General features: G+C 35.4%; 1 protein-coding gene across 5 annotated transcripts in view; it reads left to right on the forward strand.

Moving 5' to 3' along the window:
* The first annotated feature begins 2,965 nt into the window (after positions 1–2,965).
* sns (sticks and stones) overlaps positions 2,966–20,926 on the forward strand; it is a 319,941-nt gene continuing 301,980 nt past the window's right edge. For 2 of the 5 annotated variants that reach the window (XM_011069976.2, XM_011069977.2), the window contains exon 1: positions 2,969–5,100. In XM_011069976.2, the coding sequence (XP_011068278.1) occupies positions 4,998–5,100 (103 nt within the window). In that variant the 5' untranslated portion in view covers positions 2,969–4,997. Of the gene's footprint in view, positions 5,101–20,926 lie in introns of all 5 variants that reach the window. The other 3 variants (XM_087407788.1, XM_087407789.1, XM_011069978.2) reach the window with 3 other exon arrangements.

Raw genomic sequence — 20,926 nt, forward strand, 5'->3', positions numbered from 1 at the left:
ATATATAAAGTTATTATTATTATTATGATTCTCAAGTCGTTAATGTGACAAAAACATTCTTGCGTATTGTAAATATCAAGAAATGACGTAATGATATTGTATCAAATTTCGATACGAATTTATGTCTCTAATTAGTTATAATATATAAGATACGATAAAATTGATGACCGAGAGGTATATTTTGATATACGGATATGTTAAATTAGGTTATATTTACTGACACGTTACGGGCGCAATATATTACGTAAACAATGTAGTGATAAACAATGGCATGGTGAAAGAAACATTCTTACAATGGTCTTCTACTGTACCAACAATAGTTGATCGATACTTTAATCATCTAAAATAGTGCTGAGGTAACAGGACTTGACGTTATGACATGTTCAGTATTCATGCATGTTGCCTTCCTTTTTCTTAACATTTAGAGGGTGAGGATCTATTTTTAAAATTTTACAATTTTTTGAGTAAGCAATCTATCGTTGCAATTTATTATTTTTCATTATATTGTTTCAATTATTGCGTCTTTCCCGTCTAAGGATCGATTGTGTATTCATTGACCAGTGAAATTATAAATACTCTAGTAAATTCTTACTTTGTAATTTTTACCTCATTTCAAATACAACTGTTTTCAATTATTTATAAACTATAAAAAATTAAAATAAATTAACAGAGGTGGAAAAAGGAAGACAATAGATAATAAATGCTGATATTACACATTAAAAGTCAGTGTCCAGAATTATACAAATCTTCGACAGCACAGATCTAAAATATCATCTTTGGTATCATCTGACGCGATTGATATATGCCAATTATCAGAATTGTATATTAAATCCATCGATTCGCGCCGTTGGCATAATCACGCGAGCGGTTAATTGCGTTCGATAATTCAAGACACCGACAAATCTTGTTAACGGAATTCCGCGGCAGTTGCGGTATCTTGTGCATCGTGTCAGCCTGACACTTGTTGGTACGCTAATTAACTAAAAGCATCGTATCGTGATAACGGCGGCGATACTAGTCGAGCATCTCCGATTTCGCCCTTTATGGGAAATTCTACGAAACTATATAAAATCCGTCAATTCGTCGATGACGTTATCGTAGACTTGACGCTATTCGATAATTCAGGATAGAAATCTCGTTAACGTACACTACGGAATAACCGTAGCGGAAATCGTCATTCCCAACACGCGCTATATTCCCTTGGTCTTGTGCTTCTTGGATTGGATATAACGATCCTGAGACGGACAGAGGTAAAAATATAGAATATTGGAAAATATAAATTAAAAATATCAATAATTATTTGTACGTCAATTAGAATTCTAATGTCGTCATCTTTCTCATTGTAACAAACCCTTCTTGGATTTTTGTTAAGGAGATTTAGCGATAAATATATAATGATAGTTGAGAGATTGAGACAGGCAAATGCGTTGAAAATAGAAATTAAAAGTATGCTTGCGTTATAAATCGATTTTTTCACTACTCTTTAAATTTTTTGAAGTGGAATCTCAGTCTAAAGAATGAAAATTGAGCCTTGAAAAAGAGTGGCTCAATTTTCAATCTTTAAAGGTGAGATTTCACTCTTCAGAGAGTGACAATATATTCTAAAAGTTTTAGAGAGTATGCATACAGGATGAAATAATAATTTATCTATCGTGTCTCCATTACGATTTTAATATATACAGAGTAAAGAAACATTTATTTTATACGGGGATAATATTCTGCGAAACTATATCGATATTTATGTTTATATTTATAACTTTTATATAAGCGGAGTTAAGAAGTTCTGTTTCTAGCTTTTTCTCGTGAATATTTGCAGCGAGAGGCGACTTTTTTTTAGCTTTCCAGGCCTTATTATTAGCTTCACTCTTTCGATGAACTCGAACCGATATTTTCTTTGAAGTATGTATCTTATCGAAAGTGATCGAATAACCGATTTGAATCGACATTCAGATTACACGGAAATAAATTTATAAATATATGTTACACGCTTGTAAAGTCGCAATTTGCACGAATACGCAAATTCATATTTGATAGTAACAATTTAAATAGTGTTGCTTTGACAAATTAAAACAGGCTGAAATAATATATATATAATATATATATATATATATATATATATATATATATATATATATATAAATTATAATTTTATTTTCAAGAACCCTTATTTTCTCATTTTTTTCTATTATTTTTATGATATTTATAAGGAATAAAATCGCACGTTTGTACGCCTTTATCTTAATGCAAGTTTGAAAGTTAAAATATTGTTTCAAGTAAAATTTTCAATTCCCTCTTTTAAAATTATTATCTCAATTAATAATTCCAATTATAGCATTTAAAAGAAATATTTCTTTTGCGAAAGGAGTACATTTTCATTGAATTTCTTTCTTTTTCTCTTTTATTTCTTTGTTATATGTAATTTATAATTTCTTTTTTTTAAATATTTTTATTTATATCATTTTCGTTATTTGTGTATATTTGTTCTCCTACTTTTCTTTTTATTATCTTACTTTCATATTCTTAAAGAGCTTGTCCTAAAATAGTGGTGTTTATTACATTGTTATTTCTCTCTTTTTCTTTCTCTCTTCTTCCTTTGCTTTACATAATTTACAATTTTTTAAATTTGCATATATATCATTCGTATTATTTATGCATTACTTTCGTTATTTATATATTTTTCTTCTTTTACATTTCTTTTTACTTACTTTTATATTTTAAAAACATAAAAGTAAGTAAAAAGAAATGTAAAAGAAGGGAAGTGTTCTATGATCTGCCTTAGAATAATAATAAACATCTTTCTCTCTTATTCTTACAGAGGGGGGGGGGAAGGAGAGGTGCATTTTTGAGTGTCGTTTTATTTAAAGGCAACTATTAAAGTGTCTATTTACAATAGTTTGCATTAAAAAAATGTGTGTCGACCGTGCTGGTCTCGGCGGCAGTCGGCGGTTACCGGCGCGGCGCGGTGCGTCGCTCGGCCGTCCTCGGCTCTCGTCGGCCGTTTCCGTCGATCTCTGCGGGGGCAGAGGCCTCCTACCCTCGCGCGCAGTCTCGCGCAGTCTCGCGCAGTCTTCACACTTTCGCGTAGGTGAACGGCGGCGCACGCAACGCGACGTCTCTCGGTCCGTCGTCCCTTCGTCCCGCGAGTGGTTGGTTCTCTTCTCTACTCCTTTATCGGTGTGTCGATAATAAACCCCGGTCGCGTAATCTTTCTCGCGTGCTCGCGATCGCCGTCGTGGAACCATCGCCGTTGTCTCGTGCCGTTGTCGAATCCGCGATAATCGGATACGCGCCACCTGCTGTGCGCGATCCGCTCGCTACCCTCGCACCACCCAACCCCGGTTGTCGTCGTTGTCGCCACCCTCTCCTCCGCCACCCCGCTTCGCTAGCCCCTCGATTGGAACGAATGTCCGTGGGCTCGCGTCGCGACGGATATCCCGCGAGGAGCGGAGGATCGTCCTCGCGAGGGAAACCGGCGAGGGAGTCGACCGTCGTCGATCCGTGATTCTGCAGTTCTGCAATCGCGATCCCACCGAGCGGCTTCGAATTTTGGCGCGAGTGTACCACTGCCGGCAACTTCACGTCGATCGTATTTGATAGATCGAACCGGAGTGCGACACGTGACTATATTCGCGCCGTGAATTGTCAACGGTCATCGGCGGATCTCTCCGCTCGCGCTGTGTACAACGTCCGAAATTCGCGGCTACGTTTCGTAACCGCCGGTACTTCGATCGTCGGCACCGCCGCGGCCGCCGTCGCGACGCTTTTCCGGACCCCCGGAAGAACGCGGCTGGGATTCCGTCCCGGGATATCGTGTTCTCGCGTGTGGAGTTTTCGAACGAGTCTAACGTGCTCCCGATGTGACGTCACGGGGGTGGCGCCATTAGATATTAGCCGAATAAGCGATTACTAGCATCCTTGGACCCAGTTCTCGCTCTATTTAAGGAGTTCGAGGAAAAGAATAAGCGGGCGTAGAGAGAAGAAGCTTTGCTCGAAGCTTTTGAAGTAAAAACAACGGAGCGGAACCAAAGGATCATCGGACTTTTGTCGACCGGAGTGTGTTTTCGGAAGGTGGAAAGCGCGCGATCGGAAGATTCGCATGCAAGTTCACGCGGTACTTCCTTCGTAAGACTTGACTCCGCAATTTTCGCCGAACGTCCGACGAGACCGCTGGATGATTAGAAGAAGACATCTCTCGATTGTTGTTGCCTGTGGATTTAAAAAGTACTCGGCATCTTTAGAAGCCAGAGAAGAAGAAGAAGATCCTATTGGGTGATTAGAAAAAGACCCGGAGTACCTGACTGTTGTCTCTGGATTCAAAAAATCTCGTTCTTGAAGTCTTCAGGATCAAAGAAGAAGATACTGAGTGATTGGAAGAAGATTCGAGAAATCGTGTTACTTGAAGCCTTCAGGGTCAGAGATATCCAATCGGAAGAGAAGAAGAGAAGAAGAAGAAGAAGAGAAGAAGAAGAAGAAGATACTGCCAGGAGTTCTTACTTATCACACAGCGGCGAAAAGAATCGCGAATGTTGGCGTTCACGTGAAACCGAGCGAAGCGCGTTATCGAGGTTCTAACAACCGACGACTTCGACGTTGTCCAAAGTTATGTTTCTCTCAGGACGCCCGTCGACGATCGAGAGAGGAGAAGAAGCGGAGCGAAGCGGAGCCGAGACGATCTGTTGACAGCGAAGAGCGAGATTGTGACCGCGTAACCGGTGCGTTGATTTTTTTTTTCTTAAAAGGAATTATTACGTTTTCGATCGAGATCACCGTCACGCGTGTGTGTGTCGCGAGTCATCGTTCACGTACGATATGTGAGAGAAAAGTGTAACAAGGATAAGTCGTGGTAAAAAAAAAAAAGAAAGATTTTCCTTCTCCAGCGGAGTGGACAGCGCGAGTTCGTCAACTCTTTCACGCCACTTAATCCGGTCCGAGACTCTGCGGTTGTGTTAAGTGTGTCTGTGTGCTTTTGTGCCGTCGTAAGCGAACCTCCACAAGCCATGGAAGCATCCGGAGTGATTGCGGAGAGGCTCCTGGGGATGAGGCTCGTCGGGATGAGATTCCTGGTGCTCGTCGCCGCCTGCTTGATTCCGACCGTAAAAGGTATTGTTAATTAATTAATTTTTACCCCGCCGAAACGAAGCTCGTTCAGCGACGTGCTTCTCCGAAGGAAAAAAAATGTATCTTTGCGTTTCGGGGATGTTCTTTGCCGAGGATCGAATTGCCGCCGTAATTTCGACGATCCTTAATTCAAGATAAGCGAGGATCTTTAAGTTAAGTGGTTACGTGCGATAGAGGAGACGATCTGATTTATAATTAAAGGATTTTTCGCGATTGTACGGCTTTATCGGATAGTTGTACGTGAAATGTTTGCCACGTAGCGGCGATTTTCTGGTAAATTGTGAGGAAATAGGTTTTGTTTGCGTATTGAGAGAACTATTTAGTATTCGTGACGATTTGGGTGATAAAATAATTATATAATGATTACTTAATGCTAATCGATATTCGCTTCGAAATTTTCTTGATTAGTATTCTCAAGTCCAATGTGCTTTAAATTAATATTTTTGCTTAAAGTTAACATAATTGAATAATTTTTTTTATTTTGAAGATCAAAATTCGAGGACTAAAATTATGCAACTTAAAATTATGTAAGATTGTAAAAGACATTTGTTGGAAATAATTTGGATCTGCAATTAGAATTAATTATTCACATGAATTATAGTCATTTTAGGTGTCAGTTATATTTTTTTAGTACCGAATATTATAAATATAATCATTATTACTAATTTAGCAATAATAACAACAAAAATCGAGCTCCTAATGATAATTAGTTTATCATGTAATCATTACAGTTACAAAACTATAATTACATTGATAAATAATCATATAAATGATTATTTGATATTCATATAAATTTTAGTCATTTTCGATGCAATTATATATTATATTTTTTTAGGCATATAGGAGCACAAATATTATATAATAATTATTATTATTAATATTAGCAATAACAATAATAAAAGTGGAATTTCTAATTATAATTATTTTATCATGCAATAATAGTCACAAATTCAAAATTATCCTACATTGATAAAATAATCGTATAAATGATTATTTAATATTTATATAAATTATTGTTGAATGATTACATATTTAATATTCGAATTATAGACATTTTCACCAACTATATATTTTGTGAGATATATATGTAGAACTGTAAATATAATTGTTATTACTAACGTTATGGGCGTAATAACAATAAAAATGGAGGTTCTAATCATAATTCTTTTACCAATTATAGTAATAAAAAATACCAAGACTTTTCTCTCAGTGCGTAATAGAAAAAGGAGGGAATGTAAACAAAAAATTGAGCCACAAGGCGCATTTTTCATGTCGCTTCGTTTCACGCGCCTCGCTTGAAGCTCGGTTCAAAAAAAATTACCTATTTCCTGGAAGTCAGCTTTGGCAATTCCAGTGAAATCGTCGGTTCCGAAACGATACGAGGCAGAGTTGTTTACTGGGGCTCCAAATTCAAGGAACCGTGCACAAGTTTTTTTCCATATTTTTTCCACATTTTCGGAATCGGAAGGTCCTTACAGTCTCATTTCGATCGAAGCTTAAATATACCTGCATAGAGAAATATGGAATATATTTTTAGCTTCTTCTCCTATTTCGTACATTAATATCCAATTTTTAACGTTAACAATGAACTATTTTCCCACTGTTCCTACGCGCTAACTAATCAAACTAACGAACTGTTAACAACGAACTACCGTATTCTACTTTAATATCATGGAATAATGTTGTACGACGTGGAATAATTCTCCCTGCAATTTTCTACGCTTTCGTAAATTTTTATTCGTAATTTGAAAAATCGTGAGTCTCGCGAAATGTGACGTGTGCTTTTGCAGAAGAATTTAACGCGATATGCAATACTAAATTATTAAAAAGGCAGTACCTTACGATTCTCTGTAAAGCTGAACTTTTTCCAGCGTAACATTTCGTATGCAATGACCCGGGAGATAAACTGAAGGAGAAAAAAAAAGATACAGGGTTCCTCTATACCTGCCGTCTCTATCATAAAAAAAATAGAAAACAAGATAAAAAGTACATACGGCGCTACATTATGCAGCTGCATCCAATCTGGAGTCGATGTTCCTTCAATGCAAAGGCGGGCAAACGTTACTTCTGTCCTCGTTGTCTTTTCTTTTTTTTTTTTTACGAGTCTTCAATACTCGATATTAGATATTCCGATAATTAAGCGCTAGATTAAAATCCGATTTAAGTTAAAAGGCGGTCGGAATTAATTAAAGGAATATTGTTATGAGATTTTGTTATTTATTACAGAGTAATTTAGCGCCCGCGAAGGAGCCCGACGTTTTTAATCGTGTACAACTTTAGCAAGCTATTAACACTTCGACGTTCTAGTTGCGGAAAACTCGGCTCCAAGTTTAACTTAAAAAAAAAAAAAAAAAAAAAATTTTCCTGTTAAGAGCAAGGCTAAGAATTTCTTGCTTCCGTCAAACTGTACGCGCAAGTTCTGCTTGGAGATGAGTAACCATAATGTACATTAAGTGCACTTACGCTACGTTATTTCTCACAAGTAATTTTAGAATGGATTAAATGCTAGACCTGCGACAGTGCGGAAAATGACGAGAATTTCTAGGAAGGGTTGAATTTTTAGGACAATGCGTATTTATAATTCTTTCTAAAAGAAAACTAAATAAATTAGTAATGTACGTGAATTTAATAATTAATTTAATATTTAACTTTTATTAAATAATTAAAGAATTTACTTAAAGAATTTACTTAAAATATATTTAATTAAATTTATTTGCAATATTAAATAATTTATTAATAAATCAGATAGAAACAAATAGTAAAGTATATAAATTCAGTGATGAATCCAACAATTTGTTGAATTTTTAATTTTTTTTGTGGTTTATTTGTGACACAAGGATAAATGTAGTAGCGTATTACCTTTTCATAAACTTAAGAATTATTATAAAATTATTGCAAGCGATAGCCATCTTTTTAAAAATAGATATAGAAAACAATTGAAAAGTGAAATGGTTTTCAGATAAACTTTCAGATAAATCTTTGAATACGTTATTGTATTTATCCAAATGTTTCACGATTTATCTCAACCGATTCTGCGTACGATGTGTCGCATTTTGAATTTACGATACAGTATCATACCAACTTTTCGATCTTTAATTTATCGTCAACGCACATTTTCATGTTGCTGCCTCAGCTTTATTTCCGGGAGCAGCTCTTTAGCAGCTGATGAATATACGTGTTCATTTATCGATTTATTTTTTCATTTATGAATCTCTTTATTTATTAACGCCGTCTATATTATTGGAAACGAAAAAGGATGCTACTGGAAAACGTGTTTCCCTACGGCAATAACAGTTCTGCTTGCATAATGTAGCCGCGTTAAAAATATGGTAGCATCATTCGGCAGGCATGAAACGCGGGTACGTAAATGGAGAAAAAAAAAAGAGGGGGAGGAAGACGCGCGCGAGATATTTCATTATAAAATATGATTTAATTTTAAAGTGCCGTTACGAGACGGCCCAGTTTTCGCGTGGCAATCCGGTCTCGCGGTTGTTCCCCGCCGAAAAGGAATAAACGCGAAAATAACAACGAGGCTACGCGCGCGCGCGCGCGCACGTGGGATCGATATTGTAATGTGTTTGTCTATTAAACTACGCGAACTGAAACTTTGCAAAAAAGAACCGTCTACGGAACGTTGCGCGCCGGCGATATTCTATTATCCTATTCCGCGCACTGATTTAATTGTGAATGGAAACCAATTTCGTGATGCTGGACGTATTGCGAAAAAATTCTCAATATTACGCCCCGTTTTTTGCACTGCTCCCTAGCGCACTGTGTACTATTTGTGTCATTATACTTTTATCGGTTCGTAAAAAGCTCAGCGATATTCCATCTTCTCGTTCGTGCGCCGATTTACGTAGGTATACGTTCCATTTAATTATTTCTATATCCCTCGTTTATTGCATAATGATATAATTTTTCAGTAATTGACTGCCGCTACAACGGTACCAGCTTGAATTGGGTCGAAGAAAATTTTATCGCGGCATGCAATTCGTATCTTCCTAATTGGTTCGATTGCTTTTTAATGGACATTACGCGATTAACGCATTCGTTCGAAACTTTGTCAAATTCTCATTAACGAATGTTGTATAATGTTTGTAACATCCTTCAATTTATTAATGTACATTTCTCATTAACAAGGAACCACCATTAATGTACGTTTCTCATTAACAAGGAATCGCCATTAATTAACTTACCAGTTCAGATTCTACTACATTTAATATACCAATATTGCTCGAGGAAGATTCCCGGCAAATTCAATTTTACCGATGCAGAATCAAAAATACAAACATGTAAAAAAAAAAAAAAGAAAAATAAATAAATAACAGGTGCACTTTATTTTCGTTTTTCCTTTAATACATCGTCGTATTTACTCAGTTCTTTTTCGTTAATGGAACTTGTTAAAAATAATTATGCGTTTTTCTTGCTAAAAATGTGATATATTCTGGAGGGAAAAAAATGGCCTTTGAAAGCTGGAGTCGAATTCGACCCAGTTTCGGTAGCCTATTCATGTTAACGCACACGCATACATGGATACATCGTTCGTACACGTAAGCTTCTGCGTTTTTAATTTGTGAAAAAAACGTTTCAATTCCGAAAATCAAACAGTTCGATAATTGAATAGTAGATTAAAATATCGTTGGTGCAGAACGAATGTGTTACTTAAAGAGAAGGAGCGGTTTTATTATTGATATATTCGGTCTTTCCCGCGCGTGTTTACGCGTCACGATAACGCGATACGTCGTGCAGAACTCGTGGCACCGTAATATATCGTTCCATTTGCATCCTATATATCCTCGTAATCTTGTATTACTTTTCTTCGAGCACTTAGGTGCCGTTGTTGCCTCGCCATTTGTTTTATTAAACTAGTGCAACGACCGCGGGTGGATATAAGCCAGCAGAACTATATTATACTCGTGTGATTCGTGTCTTTTCCTCGGCACGAAGGTATGAGCTTTATGGATTAAAGCCTCGGATTGTACATGTTGAAAATTATGTGTCATTCGTAACGCAAATCACGACTTGGGAATCGCTTTATCAAAATATCTGTACATCAATTAATAATTGCGCGGTCACGTAAATGGAAGCCCGACGTTAAGCGGTGTGTTTGCCATAAACAAGATGAAGCTAAAAATATCGATGAACACGCGATTCATTGTGGACACGTATATTCTTGAATAAACCCAAAATCGGTTCTTTGATCAACGAACGCTTAATCACAAGTCTATATTCGCTTATTTAACCTCGCCTTCCTCTGACGTTCAATATTCCGGCGATTAACCCTCAGTATTTCAGAGCGCAGAGGACGTAATCGGGCCTCTGTAATAAGGTTTCCACGTGCGATGTTATCAGCATATAGGTATTCGACACAAATACTTGCGCTCACGTAGAAATTGTCGACAAGAGTTAGCGAATCCTCAAAACATCGGACTCGGAGAACTCTCTTGAATCGTGGCCTGAATCGATTGTAATGCAGCCGCGATGCGAGATTATACGCAAAGGATACACGAAGTTTTGTCGAGGTATCTACAAGATTTAACGGTTTTGCTGAAGTATTTAAAAATGCTGTTAGATATAGATCTGAAAATAATTCTATTGGCCCATCAAAATAATTAAAAGATCTTAAATTTGAATTTCAATAAAGAATTTAATTTTACATGATTATCTAGTGTTGGTTCTGATGAATGATATTTTTATTTGTATGATAAAATAATTAGAATGAATGCTCAAATGGATCGCTACACTGTTGAATTCATAACGTCAAATTATACGTAATTTGAGTTATTTTTCGTTTCTACAGATCGCCACTTTTAGTCAATATGTCGTTAATTTAACTAAAACAGTAGAGTTAAACAATTTAACCAAAGAAACTGTATTATGTTTGTCTTAAACTTAGTTTATTATTTACTAAGAGCACACGTTGCATCTCGCACTTAGTACGAACGTTGTTTACTTTGAAACTAACTACAGAAATGGATTGATTTACGTTTTGATACATGTAAGATTAAATATAACAATATTGTTTAACTCAGAGGATTGAGGTTATCATTGTTGCTTTGATATTTAATAGTGTAGAAACCTTTTGCAGTATTATTATATCACGCTTGAACGTCCCCATGTAATTATTTTGATGGTCCAACATAATTCTTTTTAGATCTATATCTAGCTAAATTGTTAGATACTTCAGCAAAATCTTCTCTTTCCATGTAGAGATAAAGGATAGGACAGATGTAATTATGGACAGTAATGAGAAGATTGACACGTCAAAAAAAAATGAAGCAAAAAAGAGGAAAGTGGAGGAAGTTTCGAATCTTGTCATATACTGATCGTGAGTATCCTTCTGGGAATTCTCTTTCTCTTTCTTTCTTTCTCTAGAATAATTGAACTATGAACTTATCCGTGATCTTCGACGGAACGTGTTTCCCCTTCATCCTCTGATCTGGGATATCGCGTAATTACGAACTTGAACTTTCGAGTAGCTGACGAGGGGCCGATCGATGAGCTTTTCTTATTCGGCCCTTCCTTTCGGCTGAAGAAACTTCGATCGGTAGCTGCAAAACTCCGACCTGTAATTGCGGTCGTTTAGCTGTATTTCTTAATAAACTGATAATGCATGGGGAGAATATTAGTGGTGTGCCGGCGATTTAGAAGCTGATCACATCAGTTGCACTGACAGCAAATTAACGTTGACCGCGCGTTGCTCGTTAAGCTCTGCTGGCAAAGCTTGCAGAAATATAACATCGAGATTGGTGGCAAAGATCGATCGCGAGGTATAGTATCTACAATACTATTTTGTAACTACTATATTTTCTGCGAAAGAATGATTTTTCTCAAGTATCTAAAAATTTAGCTATTCTGTAAAACTTTTAGAGTGAATCTCAGTTTGAAAAGTGAAGTATCTCACTCTTAAAGATTCAAAATTCAGCCATTCTTTTTCAAGACTGACTCAATTTTTGCTCTTTAGAATCAGAATCACTCCAAAGAATTTAAAGAATACATACAGATTTGAAATTAATTTTGTTAAATCATTAAAATAATTATATGGGACACTTAATCATAGAATGCTATCTCTGTTGAGTGATACAGTATTAATTGCTATACGTAAATTTCAAGTGCAAGCAATTAAATTATTTTTATTCAGTGTGTAGCATAAGTTTTTCATATTCTCTAAAACTTTTGGAGTGAATTTCACTTTGAAGAGTGAAATCTCACTCTTGAAGATTAAAAATTGAACCAGCCATTCTTTTTCAAGACTACAATTTTTATTCTTTAAAATGTGAGATTTCACTCAAAAGAATTTACACTTTTAATGACAAGCGTTTAACCAAATGAAACCAAAGGAAAATCAAGGAATATCTGAAATGTTAATGTTGATTTGCTAAACGATAAACTTGAGTCTTTCATAATTGAAAAATTGCATGCAGCTATCTCGTCTTCGTTAAGGAAGGATCGACTTTAAATCGCTCGTGGAATAACTCAAATTAATATCAGGCTTTTTAAAATACTTGCCAACGAGCGACTGTCAAACGCTGCCATTCTTTTTCCTTACTTTTCCACTGAACTAAGCGATATATAATAACTTTGACTTTATTTCTTGTCGTGTACTCTTCGCAAGACTACTATGTATGTATCGGAACGTTCCAAGTACGTATATTTGCCCCTTCGTGGTGGATATCGTCCTCGACTATATCCATTTCGCTCGTTCGCGCTCGTTTTTCATGGACTCGTCGCCGGTTGCTGGCGGCGCCGGCGAGCGTCGTCCTCGTCCTCGTCCTCGTCCTCATCCTCGTCGGCGCCTTTGCGAGTTTCCTCGCTTTCTTCACGGTTTCCATCCTCATTCCTCTCTCACTTCACGCGGCAGACTGTGCTACACGGTCTTCTTATTCCGTTCCTCGGGCTTCTCGAGATCATGCGGATATAGCTAGGCCAAATGGAACCGCAGCATCGCCGTGTGCTATCGCACGCCAAATGTCTTTGTTCCTTCATAATACGCAGGAAACTGAGGAGAGAGAGAGAGAGAGAGAGAAGGGGGGGAGGGACAAGTGGACAGATTGCAGGCGATACCACGTAAACCGCTATGCTTCCATTCTGCTCGCTCGGCTCGGTTACGACGAACGTAGACACGCGTGTCACTGCGTGCGTGTGTATGTGTGTGTATATTGGTGTGCGAAAAGGATTCACACGCCAGCTGCTCGAGCTTGGATTGCGATTAAGGGATCGCAACCGGTGTCATTTCATCGAGTTGAGATTTCAACGCGTTTTAGACACGGAAGAATGATACACGTTACGATATGTTTGTGACAGCGGGAAGTTTCGATGTGCCGGTGACGTAAAATTTTTCTTCGTATTTATTTAAACTGAAAATGGAACGTTCGTTAATCTAATAATGTACTCTCATTTAAAATATATTACAATCTTGCATTTTATATATATAATTCGATATTATATTAAAATATTAAATTCTCGGCTTCAACGTTAGCTGTTTATTACTGCGCCGTTATATGTATAAAAGCTTAAAGCTCTTACATTAAAAAAATAAATATTATTGATCGACTTTTCCATATAATACGATACAATGTATTTAAATCGAGAATATTTAATATATAAACACATTGAAATTGGACAAAATTTCCTTATTTTTGTTCTATTAGGTTTTTAAAAATTATTAAAATTTAGGTAAACTCATACGTAATAAAATAAATATAGCTTTTTTTCGTAAGTTGGCAAGTCAATTTACCGAAAAGTCTGTATGCGCGGTATGATTTAAAACAAAAATTAAACAGTTTATGTTGTACGTAGAGTGCGGTATGAAAAATAAATAAAAAAAAAAAAGACAAAAGAACAACAATCTGCGGATGAAACGATGGCGGCTTTTGAATGTTCCCTGTTGTTTTCCAAAAGAGTTAAAATTGTATCGTCAAATTTGGACAGCTCGTGAACGAAAAATCGTTGAAGCCGACGATGCGGAGCGCCTTCTGTGTATTCCTGTTAAGTGCAACAAACTTTTCATGAAGTTACAATAAACTCGTTAATGCGTACACGCGTATTGTGAATCTCCCGTGAACGCAAATCGCGGGATATTTTAGGGAATTACTACTCGTACTGTCGGAAACGTTGCCCAGCGAGCGGACTGACAGGCCGGAAATTTTTCAATATATATGTATGTATACGTATATATGTTTCTTTTATTATACATGTGCAGTGGGTAGTTTGGAGTTTACCGTTCACCACTTCTAAATTCTGAATGCGTAACGAATAAACGATTTCTGTTTCCTCGGGCTATCACATCGAAAAACCCATCGCCAATTCCGTTTTACATTGTTATTATTAATATTTTGTCGCAATCAGTTATTTATATTCAAACATTGTAAGAATAATAAATTGGAATACTCTGTACGCGTCATTGAAATAACATAGCTTTTCTCTATGGCTCATAGTGGACGTTTACAAATTACAAGTGTGGTAAACCACTTGGCCTATATTCATTCGAATATACATTTAATCAGTAATTAAATTAAATTGTTAATTGATCGCTATACTTGACATATCATCTCGTAGATTTGTCTCGATTTTTCTCGAATTTAGTATCAGGATGTTTACTATCTGGAAAAACTTGGGAAAACTTGGAATTTTTAGAGGATTTCTTGTTTACCTTTGATAAAATTTTCAAAGACTTTTTTTATGGAATTTAATTGAGGAAATTTTTAGAATTTTTCTTATTCTAAACTCTTTCTGAAAATATTTATTCTTTGATCTTTTTTTTTGATAATACAAATTGTTGATAGTTGATTAACAGTAAGTATATACTCATATTCGCGTATAAGTATATTAGTATATTTTCGCGTGTCTTATCAATTTTTATAAAGTAAAATCAGGATGACAGTGGAAGATAATACTCAGCAGAAGAGAACAATTCACTGATGCTATATTGTAGTGAATTTTTCCTATACTATCCTACATGGTTTTGCGGCTCCAATTAGAATCATGTAGAAAATGATATAGATATAGTTTCGGAAATTTCTACCTTTCACAATATATTTTTTAGTTTGCGTTATTTGCACTCCAATTTATTTCAAAGTAGCATTAAAAAAATATAACTAATCTTTTCTAATCTTATTATCGTCTAATCTTATCTGGAATTTTGAACAAAAATACCCGAAGACTCTCGGAATTGTCAGAAAGTTTTTTTACAAGATTTCATTAAACTCCCTTTCAAAGAAAAATTTTGTTATCCAAAGTTCGCACTTGAAACATCATGCTGGGATTAATTTAATAACCATTTTAGAATTGAAACTACGCACTCTCGTAAAATCAACGGCATTTTGTCAAATCGCGCGTGTTTAAAAGCGTGTACCGGGTGTCGGGGAATATCGCGGATTGCTTCCCCGGGATATAGTGGCGATGAAATACAGTAAATGTTCCTATATCGCCAGTCGCGGTTACCGTCTTTGCATATTTATGGAAATGGAACGATGCGTATAGAAAGTACGTTTTATCGTATCTCTATACTATGCACCGTGGCGAACAGCGCCGATCGTTCGGTTCTCATCGATTCTGTTCTGCTCTTTTCTCCGGCCCTCTAAAATCACTCTCTTCCCTACCTTTTGCGAAAAATCCACGTAGCCCGTAGTGAGCGAGCACCCACAATTGTCGTCTCACAAAGAAAGAGACTTGGAAAGAGGAATAATTCCAAGTTTTCTTTTACATAAATTCTATTAAAATGGAAACAATTAAATTATACATTTATTGTCAATAAAAAAAATCTGCAATAATTACTAATAACAACATACACAGTTGGAAAATGTTAAATTTGTGTCAAATTTAATATGTTTCACATGTCCTGAATAATCTCGACTCAAATTTTTGTGTTAAATTAATAAAAAATGAATATGTTAGAAAGTAATATAATAACATGTAAAAAATTCATATAAAAATCGTAATACACAATTTGTAAGCAATTATATTTCTTTATTATAATAAAACATTTATAATACGTTGAATTAACACATTTTGTTTATTTATCTTATAATTTTCGTTTTAAAAAATATTATTTTTACGTTATTTATTTACTTATTCATACATTATGTTATTTTAGTTATTATTTAATAACGATTTAATACAAAAAATATTCAAATAACACAATCATATTATAAATTTTAACTAGGACTTGAGTGGATCATTTAGGATCGTTTCTATCGCAAATACAAAATATTTTTTACTGCGTAGAATTCAACAATGTAAGGCGAAGTACACTTGTGTAATATGCTTTAACCGCGTTCTTATTTGTGTTTGTATGTCGAGCTTGAATAGCGAACTACTTTTTAACTAGGTTTCATGAAACTTGTGACATACTTTTGCTTGTTACAAGTTACCGTATACGTTTTCAACACACACTTTTATAACATTAAATATCTTAATAATTACAGTAATAAGTCTTGAATTAAATCTTTATCGAGGTAAAGCCCAGTTTAAAGTAACCACTATGGTAGAAGAATTAATTCGGCACAAATCCTTTGATCTCCTAACGGTTGAATAAATTTTATCACCACACACATCCCTCTCTTAAAACGACTACCAATTTTTTTCAGTGTATTCTGTAGTACCCTTACTGTAGTAATGATTTTGAGACACCGTATACGTATCGATTTAAAACGTTCTTCCAGCCGTGACGCAGTCATGCGACAAAAAAATCTTCGAGAATTACGAGCTTTAATGGGTTAGCGGTGCTTGCGTATCTCTCGCTGGGGAAGAAGGGAAGACACTCGGGAACGGCGAAAAAAGATGTGATTAGTAGAATGATTAAACGTTTCGACAAGGATCCTGGGAGAGAATGAGGAACCGAGCAGGATCGTGGGAGCCAGTACGATCTATATGCTAGTGAGAGGTGGAAGGGTGAAGGGATGAGACGTCGGGAGATTCGATTAAAAACGCGGTTACTGTCCGGGGCGGTTTTGAAATTAGCGAGATGGTTGGCGGTGGCTGCGGGATTGAAGTCGGCAGCCGATGGAACGGGGAATTTTCCAAGCAAAGCTTTCGGACGCTCTTCCTTTCCACATCCGCTGGAATATTGCCAGGGGCAATCCCGCAGGACGTTAGACAACACCGTCGTCGGAGGCTGCTAATTAACGCTGGCTCGTCGATGCGTAACAATCGCTAATTGATATTTGCGCGACTGCGTTCGCTTTTCGGACGGTATTAGAGAGACTTGCAAGTTACAGCGTCTTCCGCTTCGATCGGGTGCCGTGTTCCTTCCTTCCTTCGTGCATGTTGAAGTGCCGCGAAGTGTTCGAGGTTCGTGGTAAATGTTCGGTTGCTCAATGTACAAAATTGTCATAAATCAGGGAAATTGAAAATGATCAGAAGAAAAATTGGAAAGAAATTAGAGAATTTTGCAAAATTTTCTGAAAAATTAAAATACTTGGTTTTAAAGAAGTTCAATATGTGTACACACGGCCTATGCAGTTTTGGAATACCAACTTAACAATTAAATGCAAGCAATGTCAGCAATGTTAGTCATTTTTTTGCTATGTTAAATCCCTCAATAAAGTATTTGATAGTTTCCAAGTCAGGATAAAAATGCAAAAAGTTTCAAAATATTGAAAGCATGAGGGATGAAATTTTGTCTAGAAATCGTAAAATTTTATGATGAAGAATTTTATGACAATCCTGAATATAAGCCATAGTAGAATTAATGTACACAAATCTTTTGAAGCGATGATTATTTAATGTTATAATAAGTTGACCGTTTATTTAACTGAGGTGTTAGTAACTATATACGACGATAATTTGATTATCGTTAATAAAACGTTATCTTTTTTAAATCACTGAAACGTGCGATTTCAATAGAAATTTAATTGAAGCTTTAATCGGTGAAGTATTTAATGCGGAAATTAAATTTTAGCGAGAAAAAAATTGACTTTTAGAGAGAAAATTTTAATGAGGAAAAGATTGACGAATCGACACGTAAAAAGTACGTTATTATCAGATTTATTTAATTTATTAAAAGAGAAACATCACATTTAAGTCAATGCGATTTGAATATAAGAATCAATTTTTCCCGAGATTTTTCCGCTCTCTTAAATAATATTATAAAAAGGAGCTTTTTTTGATATATTATATTTTTTGTTTTTTAATAAATAGATGTGTAAATCTTCGCGAATCAAATATTAAATAGTTTATATTAGAATATGAAGTGAAAATCGATTGAGAAATGTTCAAACAATTAAGCGAAGAAAACTATATTCACTGAAAAGAGCAATATTCTTGATAATACTTTTTCTTTAATAATACTTTTTGTATGAACTTTGCCTGAACTGGAAATTGTATAAAATTCACATAGAAATATTATTAGCCAAGACTCGTTTTGATTAAATGTAGCCATCTTTACTTAACTGAGTTTCATAGTTGGATTTGTGTTAAATTTATATATTTCACATCCCCGATCCCAAACGGTTCACTCAAATTTTTAATTTAATATGAGATGAACATATTAGAAAATATTATATAAAAATATTATATAAAACACAAATATTATATAAAACATTAATACAAAAAATATAACACTGACACAATTTGTAAGCAATCATATATCAAGCAATCTTTATTAAGATCAACATTTATAATACATTAAATTAATGTTTCAATAAATTTAATATTTATAATATTCATAAATTAACACATTTTATTCATTTGTTTTAGAATTTGCATTTTAAAATATTATTTCTATATTATTTGTTTATTTACTCACATAAACATGTTAATTTAATACAAATGTTAATATTACAAATGTTAATTTTATGAAGATATATGATTGCTTATAAATCATGTTAGTTGAACTCAAGAAATATTGAATATCAATTTAACACAGTAACACAGTAAAATATTCAAATAACAATTACATTATGTTAAATTAACAGATATACTAAACAGATATATTAAAAATTTGACTAAATATTAAAAAGGATTTGAGTGAGCTGTTTCTAACACAAATACACAATTTTTTTCACCGTGATTTGATCTTCGATTTTTTAAATTTACTCTGCCATTCTTTACGTTTATAATTTAAAAGAGTCGAAATCGGCACGAAAATTGATGAAATGTCGTTCGACACTCGGTATTATATGAATTTCACAATTGTAGATGGATACAGTGTCGCGTGCCGTTAAAGAGCCAACTAAAACTAATTTGTTATCATTGCGTCGGCGCATGTCGCTTGTCATTGAAGATATCTCCGAAACTAATTAGCTCCGCGGGTGAAACGGACATTGCAAACACATCCCCCCCTCAAGTCCCTTTCTCCGCTCTCGTAATAATGCATATCTGCCAATTGCTGTAATTTCACCATGAATCGATCGCGCCAACCCCTATTTTCTTATCTTCAACGCGCGACTCGCTCGCCGTCCTCGGCGATCGCGTCGTCGCCCTATATTATAGTCCCTCTCATACTTCCTTCCCCTTTCAACAACCATTTCGATTCTCTTCCGGCAGTTTATCAATTTTCCCTCGGTCTTTCATTGACTCACGTATACGATATTCCTTTCTCTATCCACTACAAATTAGATAAGCGCGTAAATTTTTTATGTTGTGAATTTTATTTTTTTAAATATTCTCTAAATTTTGTTCAACTAAATATCCGTTCGAATTAAAGCGAGAAATTCGATTTTTTATCGCATTATTCGATCACCACGCCCAGTCCGTAAAAAGCTCTTTATTTTCGATCGCTCGCAATGTAACTCTCCGTCTGCAATCTCCGGGTCTTTTTTTCGGCACATAACCGAAATTTTACTCTCAAATATCTCCGAAATAAAAAAAGGCTAAGTTCGATTCCCTATTCTAATAATTTGGTAATGTAACAGAGGTATTGAAAAATGTAATAGAGATGTTTAACCTTGAATGTTTCCACATTTTTTGAATTTTTCCACACTCTAAAATATCGGTGTGGATTTAACTCCATGCGACGACCATATAATTCTCATAATGTTGGTATTAATATTAACACCAACACGGTGAGAATTATGTAGACACCGCACGCACTGAAAAAAATACTAAATTTCCATAAATATTTCTTTGAACAGTTCAAACAATAAGTAAATATATGATAAGTAAATATATATTTCATTTATTTATTTGATACAAAAACCATTAATTCGATTTTATTATAATTTTTTTTATCGAGGTAATATTTATTTACTGTAATAAACGTTTACTTAGTATATTATTGAAAAAAATGTATTAATTTTAGAGAGTAAATTTTTTTTCCGTGTGGCGTTGAATTAACACCAACATTTTTTAGAGTGCCCATTTTCTAGAACAGTAAAAAAATTGGGTTAGATAAAAAAGACCCGGATTGTAGACGAAGTATTAAAGATTATTGACGCTTTTTTTTTTTCATATTTTTATTGAGATAAAAATATCAAAGCGTCTAGTCGATCGAAGGATCTCGTTGGAACGCGTGAGCGCGAATTGATGGTACCACCCTGTAACACAGCAATCTATCAGCCCTTGTTTCGCGTCTGTCTTCCCGTCTCATCTAGCAGCTCGTAGTAGCTCGTGCGCGACTACGACTTTTTAATTTCATCTCGCTTCGCGCGCTGCCTCGTATTTAATTATCTTCGTCATTTGCAGCGACATTTAATTCTCTGAATTAATGACGCGTCCCACCATCCGCGTGTTTCACTGGTGTGCGTGTACACGCGCGTGTACGTGAGCGCATACACGTTCGCCTCGTTACCCTTCCGGAAGTAACAAATCACCACCGATCTCTGATGACCGATGTTACAGGGCGCATACGGTGGGCAGGTGGAATGAA

Source organism: Acromyrmex echinatior, chromosome 7 (genome assembly GCF_024713525.1).
Source record: "Acromyrmex echinatior isolate Ae372 chromosome 7, ASM2471352v2, whole genome shotgun sequence".
In the NCBI taxonomy this organism is placed as follows: domain Eukaryota; kingdom Metazoa; phylum Arthropoda; class Insecta; order Hymenoptera; family Formicidae; genus Acromyrmex; species Acromyrmex echinatior.